Source organism: Elaeis guineensis, chromosome 7 (genome assembly GCF_000442705.2).
Source record: "Elaeis guineensis isolate ETL-2024a chromosome 7, EG11, whole genome shotgun sequence".
NCBI lineage: Eukaryota > Viridiplantae > Streptophyta > Magnoliopsida > Arecales > Arecaceae > Elaeis > Elaeis guineensis.
The window spans coordinates 92322736-92342952 of record NC_025999.2 but is presented as its reverse complement, the minus strand read 5'-3'; the positions used below and the strand labels follow the sequence as shown (position 1 = coordinate 92342952).

The 20217-nt window shown below is 37.1% G+C and overlaps 4 protein-coding genes across 4 annotated transcripts; 2 read left to right on the top strand and 2 right to left on the bottom strand.

Annotated features, from left to right (window-relative positions):
• Positions 1-3299: 3299 nt before the first annotated feature.
• Positions 3300-4370, bottom strand: LOC105048526 (uncharacterized). Its single transcript, XM_010927849.3, has 4 exons — positions 4110-4370; positions 3931-4006; positions 3672-3844; positions 3300-3588 (listed from the first exon to the last, which is right to left on the bottom strand). The coding sequence occupies exons 1-4, from the start codon at positions 4220-4222 to the stop codon at positions 3504-3506; spliced, it is 447 nt and encodes a 148-aa protein (XP_010926151.1). The 5' UTR covers positions 4223-4370; the 3' UTR covers positions 3300-3503.
• A 2173-nt stretch (positions 4371-6543) lies between these two features.
• LOC105048525 (uncharacterized) lies at positions 6544-7504 on the top strand. The gene is made up of 4 exons (XM_010927848.2): positions 6544-6700; positions 6809-6884; positions 6981-7153; positions 7263-7504. Exons 1-4 carry the CDS (start codon positions 6591-6593, stop codon positions 7357-7359), a joined length of 456 nt encoding a protein of 151 aa, XP_010926150.1. The 5' UTR covers positions 6544-6590; the 3' UTR covers positions 7360-7504.
• Positions 7505-8983: 1479 nt separating this feature from the next.
• On the bottom strand, positions 8984-10186 carry LOC105048524 (chemocyanin). Its single transcript, XM_010927847.3, has 2 exons — positions 9931-10186; positions 8984-9323 (listed from the first exon to the last, which is right to left on the bottom strand). Exons 1-2 carry the CDS (start codon positions 10100-10102, stop codon positions 9124-9126), a joined length of 372 nt encoding a protein of 123 aa, XP_010926149.1. The 5' UTR covers positions 10103-10186; the 3' UTR covers positions 8984-9123.
• A 7489-nt stretch (positions 10187-17675) lies between these two features.
• LOC105048523 (uncharacterized) lies at positions 17676-18422 on the top strand. Its single transcript, XM_010927846.4, has 2 exons — positions 17676-17928; positions 18013-18422. The coding sequence occupies exons 1-2, from the start codon at positions 17775-17777 to the stop codon at positions 18159-18161; spliced, it is 303 nt and encodes a 100-aa protein (XP_010926148.1). The 5' UTR covers positions 17676-17774; the 3' UTR covers positions 18162-18422.
• The last annotated feature ends 1795 nt before the right edge of the window (positions 18423-20217 follow it).

Below are 20217 nucleotides of genomic sequence, written 5' to 3'. Positions count from 1 at the left end.
ATTTTGGTAACAAGCTTACCATTTCTTTCTTGTTCTGCTCTATATAACAAGTATGATCAAATTGAGGTAGATGCCAGATGTTTTTCTTTATAGCTTTTATTAGAGCTTCACTTCTGTCGTCTTTCGCTTTCGCTTTATGAAATAAGTACGATCAAATTAAGGCAGATGCTGGATGTTTTTTCTTTCTAGCTTTCATTAAAGTTTTTGCTGCAGAAAGCCGGTTGAATTTATGTTGAAAAACAAATTGGGGGTGAGGGTTGTCATTGCCTGTGCTTATGGTCTTGTAGACCCTCTTCTTTGAAGTGTTAATTTTTCCATCATTTCATTTTCTTGATCATGCTGAGCACGGAGATAACAAATGCAAGAAGTGATGCAAGGAAGGAGAAGGAGAGGGAACCCTTGGACTTGACACCGATTACTGTTCACCTAACATATATTAATAATTAAATAATTTTTTTGTAGTCCTTGTGGGACTTATCTTTCCTGCCAACTCTCAACTGAGAAGGGAAAGCGGAGGGGAAGGGGTGGTCCGGTTCCCGCGCCAAAATCTTCAGTTATGCTTGCTCAACCCCTTCGTGGCGCCTCCTGCTGAGAGGAATGAGTGGGAGAAGAAGACTCGCGGATGGGAAAGGGTGGTCCGGTTCCCGCGACAGAATCTTCAGTTATGCTTGCTCAACCCTTCGTCGCGCCTCCTGCTGAGGGAATGAATGAGTGGGAGAAAAAGACTCCGTTTGATCTGGTTGGGGACTCTCACATCCACCCTCCTCTTCTTGTTGCTTGCTGAGCGCATAAGATTTGATAGAAATCAGGCTCGAGTTGCCAGGCCGCCATTCCCATAAAATATAAGGATACAAAAGAATTCCATGTGATAGGATAGTCTCTGGTTAATGTAAGGAGATCTTTGGAAACTGAAGTCCCAATCTTTCCCACCGATGCTTTGGCAACGAGCAGCCTCTAGATTTGTTGTAAGTGGTTGGGTTCCGGTGCCAAGCTGGTATGGTTGGGTTGTGCACAAAATCCACATTCGGTCAGTGTTCTGGCTATCTGAGCCTGTAGCGCATATAGGGGATCTTTAGGTTGCTCTGTTTTAGCGATTATAGACCATATGTATTTCTCTGACGATAAAGTTTTGGATTCTGCTCTCTATTATAGTGAACATATAGGCTCATTTACCCCACCCTGCATGCCACAAAAAAAAAAAAAAAAAAAAAAAAAGAACACTTCATCATGTCTGGCAGAAATATTTGTCTATTTGTTAGACTACAAGAATTCAGCTCATGCTGAGGTCTGAAGTGGATGTTTAATTAACCTGGGAAGAGTAGAGTCAAGTATTGTCACATTTGAGAAAGTGTATGATCTGCAGCAATAGAGGGTAATGTAATGCAAAAATGAGCGAGATTATACAAGGTGAGGGCAAGAGGCAGTCATGATAATGATGAGAGGGTTCATTGTCTAACATGGTTACAAAAGAGGAACGAGAGTCCCCAGAATGGAGGTTATGTGAAGGGATCCCTTTTAACATAATAGAGTCTATTGTAGATGTTCATATTGAAGAAACATGAAATTGCAAAGAGGGGCTTGTTAGTTATTTACCTTGCAGGGGATTTAGACCTGGGTAATTTAACTTGGAGGGAAGAACCATCCAAGGTAAATTAGCGATATCCCAGCTCTAAATCCCCACCGCCCAAGACAAACGCAACCTCTTCCAAGGAGAGGCCAGATATGTCTACTGGGGCTTATGATTATATATTCCCATTCTTGTTGGTTATTTTATGGCTATATTGCTTTGTTCGTGACAACCCTGCAGCATCACTTTTCAGAAGTAGATATGTTTAACGTAGCTTGTTAAATTGGTTTCCTTATTCCTTCATCTCGGGACCGTACTGGACCACTGGTTGCTGTGGAATTGTATTTTTATTTTTCATTTCTACTGAAATTTTGAATGTGCAAAGATCTGAAAGCAGAGAGCGACTCATCGTCATCTGAAGTTATATCCATTGTTCATTTGCTTTTCTGTCAATGCTGGACTTTAAAGTTGACTCCATGGCATCAATAGATCAATATGTTTGACTTTTTTTCCCTTTTGGGAATTATGAAATCTAAAAGTTCTAATGCATATCTTTGTTGCCGTTGCAACTTTGTTACCTTTGTCCAAAATGTGCATTGCCTTGAATGCAAAGTAGGCGGGCCCAACAAACTAGACTTTAGCGGTGCTGAAATGAAATCAGGGGATTGGACTTTCCTGCTTTTTCCGTTATCTCAGCAAGAATTAGCCCGGTTGGAGATAGAATAGACTAGTCCATTCTTCCGTGACTGCAGGTGTCAATTTGTGAACTTTGCCCTCAACAAAAAGGAGCCACGGCCTAAGAGACTTTTGAACGCAGGGGATTGGGAACGTACAAACGTATGACTGGAATGTTTGCTGAAAGTTCATTTCATGCATTGGGTAAAGCTTTTCTTAGGGTTCAACAGCTTATAATTTATTTAATGTTTCATCCATCACTCAGGAAAACAAATAAAGCACATACAAACTATCAACAAAAGGCTCCTACTGTAACAGAGGAATATTTTAGACTTGGGTCAGAAAAGGTCTGCATATCAGATGCAGTCTATTAGACCTTTATTCATTGCAAAGCCAACCTTGATACCAGAGAATGCAGTAAAATCAGTACCGGTACGTACTGATCATACCATATCGTACTACTATCAAACTGGTATACGATATTGGAATGCCAATCGATCTTTTGTAGCGTACATATAGGCACAATAATAGATTAGTAGGTTGCTTGATACCCTCACATCCAGGGCTTATTGTCTTTGTTTTGAGTAATCATCCAGGGCTCATTGTCCATGAAAAAATATATTTTCACGAGCACTGTAAAGCTACCCGGTAATTTTATGCATCATTGGATCCTATACGGACGACCAAATAGAGAACGAAAAGAAAACCACCCTGCCTAATCGACCATGTGGAAAATCTGGAATCAGTACTACGCCAAGCTTCTCCAAAAAGGAAATGAACATAGAGGACGCAGCTAACCGTGGTACGAATAAAAAGCCAAACATGAGATGCCGGACGCAAGCAAGTCTTCTCAGCAACCAAAGATCGAACAGAAGTCGGGCCCCCTGACAAAAAGTTAACAGTGGCCGGCATCACAAGCTTTAGCCCACCACATACGACTGTGGATAAACTTTCGGTTTGATTTTCGCCATCGGTATCCATCCATTTTAACATGGAAAAAAAAAAAAAAAATCTGTGCAAGGACTGCCAATAATTTTTTACTCCGAATGATCCGCTCTTATGGAAGGCCGCAATTTATTTTGAAACATAACTTCAATACGCAGAAAGCAAAGCCAAAGAAATCTACAGTCCCCTAATACTTTAAAACCGATCGCAACACCCCTAGTTTAGCCAAGCCTCCATTATTTTCGCCCATGGTGAGGTCATGAACACAAGCTAAAAAAAGCGAACCAAAGCACAGACCAAATCTATCTCACCCACGTCACAGCACTTCTCGGATGAGCAGATGGATTCCAAACGAAGCGGTGCAGATTATGAGCCCGAACAGCGCCAAGAAGTTAAATCCCCTGAGAACAGAAGCCAAGATAATACTAAAATCGAATGACAGCGCGAAAGAAAGGAAGAGACCGGGGAGGTTAAATCCACGTACCCAATCTTGAGACGATTATCTGGGACTCCGGTGGAATAACCCTTGAAATAGAAGAATCGGGCGACCGTATAAAGGACACCCAGCCCAGCAGCGATTATAGGGTGCTGAACCCCGCCAACCAACAGCGTCACGAAGAACACCGGCATCGCCTCCAGCGAGTTCTGATGCCCCCTCTGCCAAACATCACATATAGTCTTCGATTAGGAGATGGATCAATTTTCACAGGGAAAGCGAGCAAGAGAGGGAGGTGTATAGCGACCTGGACGCAATTGAAGGGCTTGGCATCCTTGTTCTCGGATTCAATCGCGTAGAGGTTGGGATAAAACACCTTGTACCTGAAGGGAGTCGAATAACAGCATCAATCAAAACAAATCACGCATAAAAATTAGAGGATTGCAGGTTTTGAGTGGGGAATTCCAAAAAAATGAGAGATATTACTTCTTCCGGGCCTTGCCGACTTGGAAGCTCATCCATAAGTTGAGAAAGGTGTAAAGAACCACAACCAGCACCACGTATCCGTACTCCCTCGGGATCTCGACGCTCACTGCCATCTCTTCCGCAATCTCTGCTCTTCTTCGTCTTCCCTGTCTCTGTCGCCGCCCCCCAACCTATCTCTAAAGCGAATCCACGGTGGGGAAGGGTTTAAAAGGTGGGCGTAAAATGCGAGGAAATTTAGACTCCAGAGGCTTCCAAGCGTCGGAGCGCAGATTCGTAGAAACCAGTGGCGGTTTAGGTGGGGCCAGCGCCACCACTACTGTGTGAAGATAGGGTCGATCAGGCCCACCCGTGATCTTACCAATTTGACTCGGTCCGATCCATATTTGAAGGCCCATAAATTGTGTCAGGTTCAAAAGTTAGGTCTAATCTAAATTTGGAGGCCAGCTGACCAAACTAATATATCATCTGGATTTAATTTGGATCAATAAAAAATGAGCCCAACTTAATTTGACGCATCCCAAATCCAATCCAACCTCACCAAAAAAAATCCAAATCATATAAAGACCCATGGGTTAGGTCAAGTCTAAAAATTAGACCCGATCTAAATCTAAGATCAAATCTGATATTATATACACACACATTGTAACATGGTTATCGAATGAAATAAAAAATATATTTGAAATTATAGAAGAAAATCTTTCATACTCTTAAATGCAATCTTACATTCTTTGACTTTCTTTAAGCTGTAGCTATCTTGATGTACTGTATGAAATTAGGATGCTTCTTGGTGGATCTTTATTCCAAGGAAAAAGCAGGAAACTTCATCACAATTTGATATTGTTCACAAGACTTGCGACTTTTTTTTTTTTGAGAGGGGGTGGTATGGGTACGGTGATGGGGGAGAGAGAGAGAGGGGAGGGAGTACATTAATTATCCAGATCCAAAAGTCTAACCCTGATTCAAATCTAGAATCTCCATCGAGAAAAGGAGGGCCACGGCCCACAACTTATTTATTAAACGGATCTGGTCATTAAATAGGTCATTGTAGGTCATTATAGGGATGGCAATTGAATGGGAGTGAATTACGGATGTAGCCAATATAGATTGGATCAAAAAATTATCAATTTAAATTTAATTTATTTATTAAATAAATTAAAAATTTAAATTTAAATTCAATCTGTTTATTAAACAGATAATTCGATCCGATCCATTTAACCCATTTATTAGACAAGTTAAATTAAATTAAATAGATTAAATAGATCGGATTAAATAGATCAAAAACAGGTTAAGCATATTTTAAACATATTAAACAGGTTAAACATGTCAGATTAAACAGATCAGAAACAGATTAAATAGATTTTAAATGGATTAAATAGATTATCTGACTTAATCCGATCTGAATATTAAATGGATTAAACGGATCAGATATCTAAAACTAAAATCTAACTCAAATATTAAACAGGTTAAACAGATCGATCTATTTATAACCCAAATCCATTTAGTCTAAATCTAAATCTATTTATAGCAGGTCGAACACGAGTCGAATTGACAGATCGGATCATATTTTGTCGGTCCTAGTGCATTGCTAAGTTGATTCCTATTAATTTTTTCTTTCATGCTATTTCAATTATATCATGCACTGCATAGATATACAAGATTTATGCGGATATATATTTAGTTCTATATTGATTATGTATTGGATAAAATTTAGATAATTATATAAGACTAAAGATCCCAAATAATATTTTTTGACTAGTTTTTTTGGAACGAGACTTTGCATGGTATCAAAGTGAACTCAGTTCATAGTTTATATGAATTTGGGGATGCTGCAGCATAGGCTCATTAAATCTAACCATTGACAGATCATAATGCTAATGATTAGATTTGAATGGATATCTTCTGACCAGTCTTTTTGAGTGAGGTTATGGGTCATTATAATTCTCTTCCTTCTTATTTGCTTTCTACCTTGGTGGAGGGGTTATCTTTTGCATCTTCGATTGCATACCTTCCTCAAAGGTTTTTTCCCCTAAAGTCAGATTTGGAAATGATCAACCATGCCTAACCTCTCCATTGACTGTTGGCCAGTCCCCAACAGTCCAATTCAAAGTATGTGTGCGCCCTCAGTTTACAGTCATTTTTCCCAACTACAGTTGAATTATTAGTCGTACACCTGATTCTTATAACCTATCACAAGTAATTCTCCAGGAGTAAACCGTACAAATTAAACTAGCCTGTAGTCCTTAAATTATCTTCCAGGTACCCAAGCACTAAAATCTTTCCTATGGACCCGTTGACTTGTACAATACCATATACTGGTCAAATTTCCTTGGAGCGCAAGCCAGTTTTGCAGCCACCTCAACTCTCCATCCTGAGGACATAATTTATTCTGAATTCCTTCTCTCTTAAGTATGTGATCCCACTATATAAGAAAGCCATAGGTGTTGGCGCTGCAGCAAACACGGAGCTACAGCGAGAGACCAAATGGCAGGAATGGAGTTGCCCAGGGAATACGGATACGTGGTGCTGGTGCTTGTCCTCTATACCTTCCTAAACTCCTGGATGGCCTCCAAAGTTGGCAGAGCCCGGATTAAGTATTCCTTAATTTCCTTCTTTCTTAATGTTTCTAATTTGTTCAATCGTTGTTAAGCATTCTGGTCTGGCTTTTCTACTAGCATTTAATCCGGTTAATTGGTCCTCAGGTACAAGGTGCCTTATCCGACCCTTTATGCCATTGAGTCCGAAAACAAGGATGCCAAGCTCTTCAACTGCGTTCAGGTTCGCTATTGGCCGAGATAAGTGGCTTTATTTGGTTGCACCAGGGGGAAGTAATTTGGCTTATTTGATTCAATTATTCTCGTCTTTTTTGGACAGAGGGGACATCAGAACTCGCTGGAGTTGATGCCGGTGTTCTTTGCGATGCTGCTCCTGGGGGGACTTCGGCATCCCCTCGTTGCGGCTGGATTTGGAATTGATTACACCATCGCTCGCTTCTTCTATTTCACGGGCTATTCCAGTGGAATTCCCGAGAATCGTTTGAAGATGCTGTGAGTTATTCTTTCCTTTCCTGACCAACTTCGTAATTTGGACATTTCTCTCCCCTAGTATTGTCTAATTATTATTATTAATTTTTTGGCATGTTTCATCTTGTATCAGGGGACTCAGAATCGTGCCATTCTTTGGTCTGATGTCACTGTCGGGCCTCACCATTTGCACCGTTTCATTTGGGATCAACATTCTTGGTTTACATTAACTGATTAGCATGAGCTAGTTGTGGCTCGTTTTGGTGGTGTTCTGTGATCGTAATTTGATGATGAAAGATGATGCTTTGTGTTGTATTATGGCATGTAAACTGAAATTAAAATAGTATTTGATACAGTGTCCGAGGTTCTTTTTAATTTCGTTTTTCCCCCTTTTTTCGATTCATACATAATTCACCAATTTATTGCATTTTAGACCCCTGTTTTCTTTTTCCTTTTTTTTTTTTCTTTTTCTTTTTCTTTTCTTCTTCGTCTTCTTCTTCTTCTTCTTTTTCTGTGTGTGTGTGTGTGTTTGTGGCCGGGTTACAAAAACCTCTAGTTTGTTAAATCCCGGTGGAGCCCTATTGGAGGAACGGAGCCCACAGGTTATTGGACTCACCTAAAGGCTACGCTCTAAAAAAAAGGGGCCTAAGTCAGAAGCTTTTGGGTCAGACCCAACCCTAAACAATTGATTCGTGGAGAAGTTTAAACTTAAAAAAACATAAAAAACAAAAAATCCACCAATCCTATATGACATGACCTGGTCCCGGTTTAAGGCTCTTATGATTGGGCCAGCTTAAGAACAAACCTTGTTTATTTGGTTGCTAACCAGCCCATTTTGGCTTGTTTTTTTTTCCTTTTTTTGGTAGTTTTCCAATTTTAGGTTGCTGATCGGCACTCCTCGCCAGGTCCAGGTTCCATTCTGATACTGGTGTCCTCGTCGTATTTCCCAAAAAAATTATTTCATCGTTAACTCTTCCTAAACTTTCTTTTTAGATCCACAAGTAGTATCTAATTTTATAGTTGTCATCTGACATAAGCCATTTATATACTATAAATAAGAGAAGTTCATGGTTCTATTCTTCTGGTGGTGGTGGTCCTATTGTAGTTCTCAAAGCGTAATTTGATCCTTAACTCTTCCTAAACCTTCTTTTTAACTTTATAATTAGCATTTAATTTTGTAGTTATCATGCGACACAGGACATTTGTTCTATAAAGTAGTATAGCAGAGATCACCGTTTAGGAGTCATAAAATTGAATTATAAGTCATGAAATCAAGTGGATGTCAGGCAAGTAATTACAGTTAAACATCATGCTTCCGTAGCAGTGATGTCAGCAATTCCTTCACCCTTCGTTTGGAATCCAGTTATATGATTTTATTCAATAGTTGGAGTTTAGACCCCATAAAACAGGATCAAGAAAAAGACACCCTATTCATCAGGAGACAAGGGACCTTCGGGTGTCATATCTACAGTACATTTCTAAGGCATTTTCCCTGCAATTTTTATCTCCAACTACTGCCTTAACTCTTCCACCATCCCCTGTTCTACAGAAAAGAAGTCCACTCCGTCCTGACAGTTACATCCACTAAAAATGTAATGAAGAAAGATCAGACCCAATCAACCACATCTGACTATTTTTTCTTTCCTCAATTCACTTATCTTTTTTTTTTTTTAATTCACTCTCACTTTTTAAATAAAATAATGTGTTTTTCAAATATCAGATTTTCCCTTCAAAATTCCTTTTATATAATAAAAATAAAGAAAAGACAAAATGTAGAGCTTATGCTACCACAAATCTCATCAAGTCCAATCTCACCAACAGACAAGACAATAAATTTTCATGAAAGGCAGAGCAGAAAACAAAGCTGATGAGCCAGCAACTACTTTATTTCATTAAAACCCAGAGTCTTACAGCATAGTCCTCATCAATACTAGTCCCCATTCTCATACATATCAGCATACTACTACCAATTAGATAACGCTGGACTAAAATTGTTACGCAGCTGTGACTGCAATCTTCATCCCTGCTTGGCAGTGGCCCGCGAAGCTGCAGATGAAGTAGTTCGTCCCCCTGGCGAGCGTGATGCGATCATTCCCTGACCTGAAGACTCTCGAGCCCCTCGGCGTCAAGCAGCGATTGTAGGCGGCCGCACTCACGGCGACCACGTTGTGGGCTGATGGACTATACTTGAAAACTTTACCAACCATGAACAAAGAATATAAGTAACCCATTACATCCAAGTAAACAGCAACTTATAAAACCATCAACCATCTATTCACCATGGATCTAGGATGAAATCAATCTAGCAAGTTGCTATATTACAAATAAAGAAGAGGCTTAAAGAAGGTGTTTTTTTTTTCTTTTTTCTAAAAAATAAGAAAAAGAAAAGGAAGCGAAAGGAGTGCGAGTGACTCCAAAATCGTTTATGATTTTGCATGCTTTTCAAAGTAAATTTTATTATACCACTTTGTTTCTTACTTTATATGACTCAAGTATCATGCAAGTGAAAATATCTACTTATGTCAATTTTATAATACTACTTTCGGTCTTACTTTCATACGACCCAAGTATCATGAACGTGAAAATATCTGCTTACTTACTTTCACATGATGCTTTTTAATAGCATTAAAAACAAAAAAAACAAAAAACAAAACAAAACTTGTTTACTTATGATCTTATGATTTTTTTCAAACTTTCGAGACCTTAAAATTTCTCTCTCAATATTCCAAAGTTTTGAAGTCAAAACGTTATGATGTGGAAATTGAAGTCCTTGAAAGCAGTCTTATGGAGTGAACACTTACCGAGCACATCGCCGGCCCTGAAACGCTTCCCTCTGGGCCAATTGACGACGTTGAAGGTCCAGCCCCGGCTATCCCCCACGTTATAAGTGGCCGACTCGGCGATCTCACTGTGGATGAGGAGGCACAGCAGTGCCAACCCGAGAGCCACCGCACTGCCCCTTCCCTGAGCCATCTCTCTTGCAACGAAGTTATCGGCTAGAACAAGAGCTTTGGGAAGGGGATTGAGCTCAAATACCTGTGGAGTCACGGAGAGAATGGGGCCCTTTTATAAGCGGCCGAGCAAAGGCATAGGAGTGCTGTACCGAGAAAAAGGATTGGGACCCTCAAAATCTCGGAATGTCAGGATTATCTTTAGACTCTGGGCTGAAGCACTGGCTTTTTTATTCAAAGCGGCCAACTACCCATTGCAGCCTTTATTTTGGACCAGAGAGTCTTCGCCGTAGTATTTTAATGTGCTCGCCTAATTAGGCGTACGTCCAGGGGCATGGAATCTGAGTGGTTAGAAGAGGAGGACGGTTTTAGTGGCATTGGACATGCGATTGATATCATCAACATGACTGCTTCCCTGTCCCCCGGCTTAAAAAGTTGCTTAACAGTGTAATTTGTTGCTAAGGAGACTGAGGATCTGTGTGGTTGGGATTATACTACATTATTGGATAATTTAATAAATTTTAAAAATTATTTATTTAAAAATAAATATTAAAAAAATAATTTTAACTATGTTTGATTGATGAAACAATTACTTTAAAAAATAATACTGAAAAAAATTATTATATTTGATTGGAGGTAACTTTGTATAAAAATATTATGAAATTTATAAACATATTTATCAATATAAAATAATTTTTTAATATCAAAATTACATTATCTGCACTCATTTTTTATATAAAGAATATAATCATATATCCTTTTGCATAATGCTACTTATACCTTAATTTTTTTGTAAAAATTCTTTATTCAATAAATTTAGAAAAACATCAAAATAAATTCAATAAATATATTTATATTCTATTTTATGAGCTATTATATTTTGATATTTTTATTGTCATCAATATCTTATTCTGTATCCATGATCTATTAGAAATTTTTTTGTCAAGTATGGATTACCATCACTAAAAAATTTATCAAATACCAATCTTTCATAGTATTTATTTTATCTTCTCTCTTCAGAAAATAAGCATAGAACCATCAATTTTTTTACCATCTCTCTTTTATTTTTTACACCAGATATGATAATCTAATATAAGGTTTATTTTTTCATATCAGATTAATCCCAATCAAACAGACCCTCAGATGATTCTTGTGATTTATATATAGGAGAGTCTAATTCCATTAATAGAGACACCGAAATTACTCGAAATCTATTTAGAAAATCCAACATAATTGGACTAGATTTCCTATTGGATCATGGATTATAGCTTATTGAAATGAGGCCTATATCAACCCAATCCTTCTCCAATCCAAATTATGTGGAATAGAAAAAGATCTTTTGCAGTCCAACAAGCATATAGATAAGATTTAGATCAAGATTAGGATGGACCTTTAGGAAGGAAAAAAAAAAAGGAGCTGGACAGACTAACATATGTAATTTCTATAGGAAATCCAGCTCAATCCTTCTGGATTTTTCATACAGACCCTCAGCCGTCCGTAACTAAGGTACCTGTAGGGGCTACCAAAATCTTGCTTAGGTAGGTATTTGGTATGCTACCCTGTGGCAAGATGTCCATGGCCGAACTCTTGAGAGCCAAATCATAAACTCGGAGGAAGTATGGATTCAGGGTTCGGTTAAATTGCCGATCATTGCAGTTTATTTCCATGAGCAAACGATAAAGTGTTCACCGTTTTGGTTAAAAGTAATTGAAGAACGCAGTGGGACATTCAAATATTTGGAATCTTCCTGGACGGAAATATGAGAGCATCATTTACGCGAGCATTTTAGAAAGAAATCTGCAATTGGACAAGGGTCACTCTCTTTCGTATTCTTTGGATCTTGACGAACCCACCATTATTTAGTAGCAAATTATGTTGATGGAAGCACAAGGTGTGCATGACGATGGGAATTTGTTCTGCGTTCCATCTCGGGATGCGATGACCCCACCATTATTTTTTCTGAGGAAAATAAAAAATCACAATTCATAACATTAATAGATTGAAGCCTTACTTGTTGTAAGAGGATTGTGGATTCAAGTGCTCTAAGTCGATGCTCATGGCACGAAGTATTTTGCATGGAATCTCGTGCAGATGATGTAGAAGGTGAGCCCATCGCTAAGTTTATATGCAGCCATAAATGTTTATCAGTCTTATGATCTGAAGCCATGCACTTCAAAGCTAAGCTAAGTACTAGGTCCTTAAAACTATTGGTGTGTCACTGCTCAGAGCCTACGTTCTTGGATCCCAAAAGAAAAGCCTAGATGCTAAGAATTTAAGAGAAATTATATTCTACACTGCATACATGTGGGTACATCATGCACACAATTAATTAAAGCCATTTATTTTTATGAACTTCATTCATCGAGCATTCAAATCTTCACAAGAATAAATATTTGTGGTTGATAGCGTGCACGCCTATGTTTTCACAGAAACAAGCAGTTATGATTAGCGACGTGTATAGCTATATAATGCATGCTACATAAAATATAAGTTTTCGAGATTGAGACGGCCTTTGATGGTACCTCATGAGAGGATGGCTATCAAGAAAAATGCACCCCTCAGCCCTCACTCCTGCAGCTACCCCTGCTGCTTATGTAATCCTGACTAATACTACTGATAAACAAACAATAAATGACTCCCGCTAGCGGTGGTTTCTTGGCAATTGGGAGATTTATGATGCGGGAAAGACACATTCAAATCACATACAAGGATGTTGAAAAGTTGTCTACTTCCAACCAGGAGACTATGAGAACCTCAAAAATATATCAAGATATTTATGGCAGAAAATTGTTCAATTTGATGAACCTAAATTGTAGGCGCATTAACTCATTGACCAGCTTGGGATGGTAACAATAAAGCGAGTTCAAACAGAGCTTCTAGAGTGAGACTGGACCACGGTTTTAAAAGTCATCATGAAGACTATAGTCCCACTTTCTTTCAGGCCACTGATGATGAATTTAAGAACAATTATTTGGCTAAAAGATTCAAGCCTGTTGTCATTTTTATTTTTGTGATGCATTCTGGGGATCTTTATTAGCTTAAAACATACCGCAAGCAATGGCTTACGAAAGTTTTATTACCTTTTTATATTTAAACAATGATGTTGTATATTAGATAATAATATCTTAGACATGCAAAAACATTCATCAAACAAAAAAAAAAAAAATGAAAAAGAACTCTCAAAAGAGAACAAATTAAATTAAATTTTGTAAAGTGGGCTCGTGACCCTTAGAACTGCTATATGTATAAAATCATTTCCTTTTCTTTTTAGGTGAGCGGTAGAAATTTTATTCGTGGATTTAATCTAGAAAAAGTTGTCGGCTATTTTGAACTAGTTCCAGGAGCTCGAAAATATATTATCATCGCACAACAATGGATCATGATAAGAATGTGCCCTTTTAGTTAACCAATCAACAATCAGCAAGACAATTTCCTTCATTGCAGATATGAGAACCCAATGAAGCACAATCTGTATCCAATAATCAAAAAATGTCAGCCACTAAGATCTCCAAAATTGTTGTCCCTCTCCTTTTCTTGGTTTGATAGATATGGTAGAAGAATTCCCTTCTAGTGACACCCAACCACCTCTGTCAGCTGTATCTCGAGTCACCACTTCCCATAGACCCCTTGAAGAAAGAAGGAAAGCACATTTCATAAATTCATCAAATTTGCACCAAATAATTGTAATTGATGGAAGCTCAATCAGCTATGAGATGCTTTCTCTTTTCAAAAATTCTACCAAATATTTCTTCCTTTGGAATAAATTGCATGAGTTGGACATGCATAGAACTAGTTATTCACATATGGGCGTTCCAACTATATGTTTATAATGTGATAAAGATGTCTTGAGAGGTTATTACAAATTTTATCTAGGGCTGTTGGTTTGACTGATTTGATTTTCTGTATTGTAAAAAGAAGTAAGATCAAACAGCACTAGTTCCAACTAAAAAGCAGATCCCGGCTTAGAGGTAAGAGCTCTTAAAGTGTTAACAGTAAACAATAAGCAGCTAATAGATTAGGGTTGGTTATTGGTCTTCGATTAACAAGCTCGAGAAAAGGAAGTGGGACCATAGCCCTAACCTCTTTTATGCCAATCTGAACTAAAGCCTCTTTTAGACCAAGTTCAACGAGGGAACAGACCTAACCTGATGGGCCACACTTTTAGGCTTGGTGCCATTCATAAGTCTCAAGTCGGTTAGGATAGCATCCCCAAGTCTGTTTGAACCTGATATTCTATCAAAGTAGCGGAATGTAGGGAAACTTCTTGTGCTTATGGTCCAGACTTAGTATTTTATTTTACAGGGCTTGTATACATGACTTTTTTCTGAAAGGTGACAAGATTATAATACAATATTGATACCTAACCCACCCAGCGATGAATGCGCGAGTGACCGTCGTATTTTTGTCAGGTGGACTGGTTTCTCTTAGCACCATCTCTTCTGAATAGAGTTGGTGAGCCTCCCAGGAGGCACGGCAACATTGGATAAATTCTAGCGTCAGGAGAGGGTCCCTTGTCATATCTAAAGCCACATACTTGAATCAGAATCTGACAAGAATCTATTCAGAGATTTATCTAATTAATACCTGGACCGCATGCAGTAGTTAAGCAACACCTATGAATGCACGACACTGCCCTTTATGAGCTCCAGAGAGAGGCAACGTTAAAAGAAAAGGTGACCGACAGCGGGAGAAAGCCTATCAGCTCTATAGAAACGGATTCGGTCCAGGAGTGGCAATTGAATTAGATCCACAGATTCGGTAAAAGAGTGGCAATTGAATTAGATTGGATAGATCGAATTAATAAATTATTAATTTAAATTTAATATATTTATTAAATATATTAAAAATTTAGATTTAAATTTAATTTATTTATTAAATAAATTATTTGATTTGATTTTTTTAATTTATTTATTAAATAAATTAAATTATGTTAAATGGATTAAACAGATTAAGCAGGTGGGATTAAATGAATCAGAAATAGCTTAAGTAGATTTTAAATATATTTTACATGAATTAAATAGATTAAATATATTAAATAAATTATTTGACTCAATTCGATTTGAATATTAAATAGGTTAAATAGATTAGATATTTGAAATTCAAATCCAATCTAAATATTAAATAGATTAAATGAATCGATTTGTTTATGATCCAATTCTATTTAATCTAAATTCAAATTTATTTATGATAGATCAAATATGGATTGAATTGATGGATCGGATCATATTTTATCGGTCCTAATTCGATATTCAATCGATTCAATATTAACCATTAGACGTAATAAATATATGCGTTTCAACAAATCCAATAAAAATTTTGAAATCTATTTGAAAATTATCATTTTTATTGGCAGTTAACGGCACAATTGTTTCCAAATTTTAGTGTTCCATCGTGCATCCGAGTCTCGATAATTTTCTTCATCGTTGATAACCATGATTTTTTTTTTAAGAAATGTTTGCTACTTTCTTGTGAAAAATATTCGACAAACAAAATTATGTGTATGTACTTTTTAATTGTTTTTTAGTTATAGTACTTCAGGTATGTTACATGATCCCTCTTATGTATATCCACGTGTAAATTTATATGCTAGCATGACATGGTATGATGACCATGCATGAGACATTTATGGGCCACATACATTTGCATATGAAGACGGAGAAGTATCATTATTTTAACTCTAACGGAATAAACTTATTGGCTATAATTTTATATTCTTAGACTGGATTACATGCTAATGGTTTACCATAGTCGATCGCTCGGACGTAATTTAGCTCTAGACAAGTTGGTCCAACCAAACTCACATAATAGCAACTAGTATATAATCCATGCATGGTTTTCTCTCCCCTTCTTCCAACTATTCCTCAGCTAATCAGGCAAAACAAAGGGATACAATAGAAACAAGAGAAATTCTTTGTGCATCGCAGATGCTGTAGAAAATTCAATATAAAAAGTACTGCTTTATATGGTTGATTTATGTAGCCATCACTTTCAAATACGTATTTAATATATATAGCTTTACTTTTTTATTTGAAAATTTTGAATGACGAAAATATTTTTTCTCTTTGAAAAAAATTATGACATCTTGCGTACAGAAAATCATAATTTTAACACAGGATGTTATAATATACCACGGGATATCATAATTTTTTTTAAAAAATAGAGATATTTTCATCATTCAAAATTTTTAAATAAAAAAATAAAACTGCAACCATTAAATACACATTGAAAAGTAGTTGGACAAAAATACCCCTTCTATATTATGACATCCTAGGTTATATTATGACATTCTAGATCATATTATGACATCATGCATGTAAAAAGTCATAATTTGATGCAGGATATTATAATTTTCTGAGTCATATTATGACATCATATAGGAAGTAAAAATATGCCACAGGATGTCGTAATTTTTTTCACAAGACAGGAATATTTTTGTCATATAAAATTTTTAAACGAAAAAAATGAAACTGCAAGCATCAAATATGCGTTGAAAAGTGGTGACTACGTGAACTAATCACATGAAGTGGTGCGCTCCAAGTCGAATTTTCTACACCGCCCGTAGTGCACAAAGAATTTCTCATAGAAACAAATAGGATAACATTTAGGATTTATTTTGATGGTTGGACTCAAAATTTTATGAGATTCACGGTCCAAATATCAAAAATAATAGATTATAAATAGATAAGACTATTTGTTTATAAGTATCCAAAATTATTTTTTAAATAGATTGATCCGGATCTCATAGGAAGAAAAAATGATCAGCTGAGGCCAATGCGAAGAGAATCAAATTTGATGCAATGAATCAAGACTTGAAAACTGAAGGGACGTAGTTCCTCAAATTCCAAGCCAACTAATCAGAATAATCAAGCTAACCAATAAGAAAAATCAAATATTTTGTTATTAAAATTGGTGTCCACATGGGGTATAAGCTAACCTTCTATTCGTTAGTTAGTCATAACAGTCAATAATTTCTTATCTCAATATGGTAAATCAAGTACTGCATCATTTTATATATATTCTAGCACATAATCCATCTGATACTTGTGATACAAATTTTTCTTATTTTTTTAAATTATTTTAGAAATATAATATATTTATATAATAAAATATAATAAATAAAATATTTTAATAGCTAAATTTTGATTGCACACTAACCAATGAACTTTTAAACTTTTAAGATGGCTGATAAATATGACTTGTTCTCCTGCTTTTCAATTATATTCAAAATTCAGTATAACAAATTATAATAAATATAATTTTTAATAATTATTTTTTATATATTAAAGAGTGAATTTTAATAATAACTAATGTTAATTCCGATATCCATACGAAGAACTCTCTAAAGCTAAATGGTTGAACAAGAAGTCCAACCATTAATACCGGCATCCATACGGTGAACGAAGAATATTGGCTAAGTTTCCATATTAAGATTGCCATCGTTAATGTAAATCTTATACGGTGTATAAGATATGATTTTTTTTCTTCCAAGTTTTTAGTGTACATTAAGAAAGAAATTTTAAAATAATTATATATCATCTTTACTTATATCCGATGCATAAAAATGCCAATCTTCATTCTGGGTATATGTAGTAGATAATACATGGTAGCATACTTAGCAGCGGTAACAGGTCCTTCTAAGCTGCAGTGGATTGGGCAAAAGAAAGGAAGAAGGGTAGGCGGCGGCCGGAGGAGAGATGAATACGGACATAACGGCGGCCGTGAAGCCGGAGTACCCGGTGGTGGATCGCAACCCTCCCTTCACCAAGACCGTCGCCAATTTCAACGCCCTCGACTACCTCCGTCTCTCCACCATCACCGGCGTCTCCGTCACCGTCGGCTACCTCTCCGGTCCGCTCTCCCCTCCTCCTTCCTCCCCAATCTTTATTCCCAGGGTTAATGCTTAGGGTTTTATGATTGCTCTCGTTCGTGCAGGGATCAAGCCCAATATCCGAGGGCCCTCGATGGTGACGGGCGGCCTGATCGGGCTGATGGGCGGCTTCATGTACGCCTACCAAAACTCCGCCGGGCGGCTCATGGGATTCTTCCCCAACGACGCCGAGGTGGCCCGTTACCAGAAGTAGAGAGGGAGGTCTAAATTCTCCGTTCAATAATTCTTGGGCTGCTTTTCTTCTATTTATTTGTGCTGGTTCATAGATAATGGGTTTTGCCCTTCTTGTCTTCCAGAAGTCTTCATATGATCTTTGTAACATGATGTTAACGGCTGTCTGATTTACTTCTGTACTTCTTGGCTACATTATCCTTTGCTTGATCTTTTTTCTTCCCCAAGGTCTGAAATTTTTACCATGTCTCAATTATTCTCTAATAAGTGTGCCATTGCATCATTTGAAGATCTACTATGATGGATGGATGTTCTTGGATTTTCATGATTCATATTCTTGTCATCCTGGTGTTGGTTGCTCAGAAATTTTCATATTGCCTATTGAAAATGGTATTTGTGTTTCTTATTTATAGCTTTATATCCTTTGATAATACTACATGATTGTTTTTGATTGGATGATCTTTCCATGAGCAGCTTGCTTATTGGGTTTCTTTTTGAAACGTTGATATACGTAAAGATGACATTAGATTTTTTTTTTTTTTTTTGCACACTGATGAAATTCAGTTCCCCAAATGGTTGTGAAAGGGCTTCATGGTTAATGCAAATTAACACTGGTTTTCATTCATTTTGGTTACCATACCAAGAATCTAGGCAGTTCTGGGTGCATCACGAGAGTAATGTGAAGTAGGCAGTGAGTGGCTTTACTCAATGAGTGATTACATTCATGCTTGACAATCCAAGAGAAAGGATGTTAATGAAAATGCTATATTTTAGAGCTAGATGTTGGTATATTGCTCTATTCATTTCATTCTTACAACCTGCTTTTGTGCTTGGCATTCCAAGAGATAGGGTGTAAATGGATAATGCAAAGAAATATTTATTTTCTTGTAGGATTCTCAGAGGGTTTCATCTTGAGATCCATGACTAAGGTTTTGTGATAGATCCCCTGCTCCTCCAAAGAACACATACATTTGGTGCTAAGTTGTGACACACCTGATCCAGGGAAATAAACCATGTGAGAGTCGTGTGAGATCCCCCAAGTCATCATCTTTGAAATGCCCTCAAATTTTGGGGTTTTGCTAATGGATGTGTGCCTTATATCGTCATGGTCTAGCTAATCCACAATTTCGTCCCCTTTAGTTCTCCTAGATGGTTTGAAACCTTGAGGAATAAGATTTCCAGAATTTTCCCCTGATCATTGACCGAATAATTAAATACTTAAACCATGAGGTTCAACACTGTCACATATTATGCAGGCATCTACGAGAAGAAATGAGGGATGGTTCAGATTTTGATGCCTTTGCTAATCACTGTAGTGGGATTGCTTTAAGATTGATGCTGTGCATACTGAATATAATAGGTCTAGCTTGGTATCAACTGTACATGTTCATCCTTCCCATATTCCTTAATGCAAATCTTCAAACGTACACATAATTGTTTTAAAAGGTGTTAATTCTGTAGTGTTATTGTGAAAGTAATGGACCAAAATAGTTTCTTTGATATGGCTTCGAAGATTCGGAGACTCCTTAAAGAATCACTAAAAGGATGCTATTGAGGAAATTGCAGTCATTCCCGTAGGAGCCATCAACTTAGCACATAGCATTAATAGGGGAAATTTTCTCCTACATCTCTGTAGGAGCAAACCTATTAGCTTAACCACTTGTCGTTAATCCATTAGTGCATACAATTTCTGCATTTTCTACATATAGATGATTGAACTTTTGTTTGTTCTCCTAATAGGTTCCCTTTTCCATATTCAGTGTTTCTGATTAACTTCAGTATCCTTCATCTGATTGCAAAGAACAGCCTCTTGAATCAACAGTTGAAAGTTGAAACAATTCTCCAAAGTCTAGTATAATCCCACTACACTGGTCTCTATTATCATCACATCCTTAGGTGCAAAGAAGTGGGGTATTGGAAGTATTGTAACTTTATTTCTCATCCAGGAAGCTGTCCTGTTTTGAGAAAGAGTTCCTGATGTTGGCCATAGAAGCTAGTGAGCAACAGAGGAAAAGTGTTTTTTAGCAAGTAAATTCAGAATGAATGACAGGGAAACACAGAAGGGAAGATATTCTATT